This window comes from Chiloscyllium plagiosum, unplaced genomic scaffold (genome assembly GCF_004010195.1).
Source record: "Chiloscyllium plagiosum isolate BGI_BamShark_2017 unplaced genomic scaffold, ASM401019v2 scaf_26943, whole genome shotgun sequence".
Lineage (NCBI taxonomy): Eukaryota > Metazoa > Chordata > Chondrichthyes > Orectolobiformes > Hemiscylliidae > Chiloscyllium > Chiloscyllium plagiosum.
In genome coordinates, this window is record NW_025202082.1 from 4,866 (window position 1) to 7,551 (window position 2,686).

The 2,686-nt window shown below is 51.7% G+C and overlaps 1 protein-coding gene across 1 annotated transcript in view; it reads right to left on the reverse strand.

Moving 5' to 3' along the window:
• Positions 1-2,654, reverse strand: part of LOC122546190 (60S ribosomal protein L5-like) — a 7,126-nt gene extending 4,472 nt beyond the window's left edge. The window contains exons 1-2 of the mRNA XM_043684990.1: positions 2,460-2,654; positions 265-467 (exon numbers count right to left, since the gene is read on the reverse strand). Coding sequence (XP_043540925.1) covers positions 265-467; positions 2,460-2,621 — 365 coding nt within the window. The 5' untranslated portion in view covers positions 2,622-2,654. The remainder of the gene's footprint in view (positions 1-264; positions 468-2,459) is intronic.
• Between the last annotated feature and the right edge of the window lie 32 nt (positions 2,655-2,686).

Here is a 2,686-nt window from a genome sequence, read left to right on the forward strand (position 1 = left end):
GAGTCAGAGAGAGAGAGAGAGTCAGAGAGAGAGAGAGAGAGAGTCAGAGAGAGAGAGAGTCAGAGAGAGAGAGAGTCAGAGAGAGAGAGAGTCAGAGAGAGAGAGAGTCAGAGAGAGAGAGAGAACTTCAACAGCGTCTGTTGAATTGAATAAATACTCAGATTGAGGATGGGTCATATATTCACAGGGAAGGAGAGCCAATAAATGTGCCAGCACGGGCCTGACTGGCTGAACGGGCTCCCCGTGCCCATCCTGCCCCTTTACCTGTGCGGGATAGACAGGCCACCATCAGCTGCTCCCTTCATGGCTCCAAACACCTTGTTGCCGGTTGTGGTGCGGGCCAGGCCAGCGTCCAGGTAACAGGTGAACACAGCCGGCTTCCCCGAGATACTCTCGACATTGAACTCTGCGCCGGACACCTCCACTTCTCCTTGGTAGAGTTTATCCAAGCCAAATTTCTGCAGCAGCTGCCGAGAGAGAACAGGACACGGCATCAAGCTGCTAGTTCGTTCCTCAATCCATAGGCTCCCCGAGGAAGATAGGGGGCTTGTATCGGTCAGAAAACGCAGACTAAACCATGTTCACATTAAAAATACCACAAGTGATTCTTAAACAGAAGCTGTTTAAATGAGAAAGAAGCACACGAGGGGTCACTGTCTGGTCACACCTGTGCATCATCCCAGTCACAGCAAGGGACAGAACGAGAGCAGAATTACAGTGAAAACAGCCAGCCTTTCGGGAACGTGCATCACGGCTACTCCCTTTGCCATCGCCGGGCCAGACAGTGGTGTCTATACCTACAAATATTCTATCCCAGTATTTATTGACTGGCCCTGGCTCACCCACCCTTGAGAATGTGCTGGTGTGCTGTAGGGTAGACCCATTACGCTGTTCGGGAGGGAGCTCAGGATCCTGACCCAGCAACACTGAAGGAAAGGAGATATATTTTCCAGTCAGGACGGGGAGTTCCTAAAGGTGGCAGCTCGTCACCATCTCCTTCACGGGGGCGATCAGGGACAGGAAACAGAGGCTGGTTTTGTCACCAATGTTTACGTCCCACATTTAAAACAAACTAAACCAAGGGTAATGTTGCTCTGATGTGCTTAGGGCTGTCTATCAGCGTGCCTTTAAATGAATCTACAATCACTCTGACCTCATGCTGTGCTGCAATTCAAACACACATCGAAACACAAGCCCAAAAGGCTAAATGAGTTTGTAACTGGGCACATTAAAACTGTCCTCGGTAACTTCATATCGTAACCACTTCTCCCATCTGAGGAGGTGACGGTATTATCACTGAACTGTTCAAAGGGTTCAGAAAAGATTTACAAGGATGTTGCCAGGGTTGGAGGATCTGAGCTACAGGGAGAGGCTGAACAGACTGGGGCTGTTTTCCCTGGAGTGTTGGAGGCTGAGGGGGTAACCTTATAGAGGTTTACAAAGCCATCAGGGGCATGGATAGGGTAAGTAGGCAAAGTCTTTTCCCTGGGATGGGGGAGTCTGGAACTGGATGGCATAGGTTTAGGGTGAGAGGGGAAAGATATAAAAGGGACCTAAGGGGCAACATTTTCACCCAGAGGGTGGTACGTGTATGGAATGAGCTGCCAGAGGATGTGGTGGAGGCTGGTACAGTTGCAACATTTAAGAGGCATTTGGATGGGTATATGAATAGGAAGGGTTTGGAGGGATATGGGCCGGGTGCTGGCAGGTGGGACTAGATTGGGTTGGGATATCTGGTCAGCATGGACGGGTTGGGCCGAAGGGTCTGTTTCCGTGCTGTACATCTCTCGGACTCCGACTCGTAATCCAGAACTCCAAGGCAATTCTCTGGGGACCCGGGGTCATGCGCCATCATGGAATGCACAGCCAGTGAATAGAGTGGATGGTTGATCATCAAACAGACAGCGTCATCCTGGACAGGGTGATGGGTCTGACATACTGAGCTTGGAGTCTCAGCATCACCCACTCAGGGAGGGTACTGTGCCAGAGCACCCGGCTCAGTGCACCACCCTCAGACTGTCTCCCGATAGGAGGAGATGGTCCAAGCCTGGGGAGAGGCTGTAATTGAACACAGATCTCTGAAGGGTCCTGAGAGAATCAACAGTGACCGGGGAGGGGGGGATCCGCAGTCACAACAGGGAATCTTTGGAATTTATAGACGTGGGGCAGATCGGCCGAGAGTTTAACCCAATACTGGGCAAGACCAGAGGGGCTGAATGGCCTCCTCCCGCTCCTCAATTTAATGCCTTTTTAGTGCTCGATGACAAAGCAAGTGTATAGGGTGAGGTGATCTATTTCTGCACCTGTCCAGCTTTGTGGTTTCACATTTCCTGCCCCTGGACTTGTCTCACACCCGTGATATCGCCAACTCGCTCCAATTCAATACAAGATGTTAAGGCTGCTTCTCTTGCTGCCCGTGTGGAGTGTTTGACAAGGCGTGTGAACACACAGATTCTTACCCGGCGAGTGAGGAGGAGGCCTGTACAATAAGCTGCTGCGTAGTTGGTTAGCCCGACTTTCACGCCGTACCTGGGGAGCTCATGAGAGTATGCGGCGCACACTACCTTATCCCCCTCGATTCTGGCGAACGCTACCTTCAGGACAGGAGGGGAAAGGCACATGATCACATAGCACACCCAATCGCAGGACAGTGACCAGGCCCCCCCCAACCACACCCCGATCGCAG